We start from the raw sequence: 1227 nt of genomic DNA on the forward strand, positions 1-1227 counted from the left end.
ACCGCGCCGTGACCGGAGCCATTCGCGCGGCGGCCTCGAACGACTTGCATGGCGCACAGCGTCATCGAGTGTACCTGGTTGGCCAAGGGGCTGCTCACGTTAGTGTTGGGGCCTCCAGGCAGGTCGAACGGACCCATGGACCAGATCGGACGCAAGAACGCGACCGCCAAGGTCGAGATGCGCATCACAGATCGATTCGAGCACACCGCGGCCACTGCGCGCGCGCGCGGTCGCCATCGCTGCCCGGACTTCCACCAAGACCTAGGCCCCCGGCCCTTTTCCCACGCGCGACGGGTCGGGTAAGTAGCGCCCTCGTCAATTTGGCGGGGTTAAGGCCACCATGCTCGCGCGCTTGGACGGCGTCGCGGTCTGGTGTCGCCCCCCGTTTATCCGCACACGGTGCGGTCCCCAACGTCGCTTAGTAGACCCCGGGGTCGTCGATCTCGCGCCCGTGCGCGCGGCGGTGGCGCGCGCGGACGGCGGAGCGCCGGATGGCGCGGGTCTCCGGGTCCATGAGCGGCTCCGCGTCGCAGAAGGTGCCCGCGTTCGCCGCGCCGGCGCGCGATTCGCGGTACCTGGCCGCCGCGGCCGCGCGCCGCTGCTGGTCCTTGTCGACCCAGCTCTGGCGCCGCAGGTCCGCGTCGCGCGCGCCGCCGGCGTCGAGCTCGTCGACGATGCGCCGGAACTGGGCGATGTCCACGGGGTAGTGCGGCGGCACGTCGAGCGCCGCGGCGACGCGCGCGACGTCCGCGGCGCCGTAGCGCGCGTCGCAGACCTCCGCGAGGGCCTTGGGCAGCGCGGCCCAGGCCATCTCGCCGGGCATGGTCCGGTCGCCGTAGAGGTCGTGCTTGAGGAACGCCTCCTTGACGCGCGCGCCCCGCGGCGCCGCGGGCGCGACCGCCTCCGCCTCCGCGGGCCGTCGCGCCGGCGACGGCGGCGCCTTCGCCTCCTCCTCGTCCTCCTTTTCCTCGGCGTCGGCGGCGCAGCCGTCGGCGTGGACGCGCACGCCGAGCGTCGCCGCGAGCAGGGAGCTCCGCGCGAGCTTGCCGCCGCCGAGCGGGTCCGCGGGCGGCCGCGCGGGCCGGCCGTCGTCGGGCGCGCGGCCCGGCCCGCGCGCGAGGTCGTCGCGGGGCACGAGGCGGCTCCCGGCCGTGGCGGCGTTGAAGGGCCCGCCGTGGTGCCGCTCGCGCGTCGTCGCCCAGGCGCGCCGCCGCGCGCAGGCGTCGA

At 75.7% G+C, this 1227-nt stretch overlaps 1 protein-coding gene across 1 annotated transcript in view; it reads right to left on the reverse strand.

Moving 5' to 3' along the window:
- Positions 1-418: 418 nt before the first annotated feature.
- The window catches only part of AURANDRAFT_71725 (hypothetical protein), a gene marked incomplete at both ends in the record, with an annotated part of 4939 nt that continues 4130 nt past the window's right edge, over positions 419-1227 (reverse strand). Inside the window, one exon of the mRNA XM_009039114.1 lies at positions 419-1183. Within this exon, the coding sequence (XP_009037362.1) occupies positions 419-1183 (765 nt within the window). The remainder of the gene's footprint in view (positions 1184-1227) is intronic.

Source organism: Aureococcus anophagefferens, assembly GCF_000186865.1.
Source record: "Aureococcus anophagefferens unplaced genomic scaffold AURANscaffold_10, whole genome shotgun sequence".
Taxonomy (NCBI): domain Eukaryota; class Pelagophyceae; order Pelagomonadales; family Pelagomonadaceae; genus Aureococcus; species Aureococcus anophagefferens.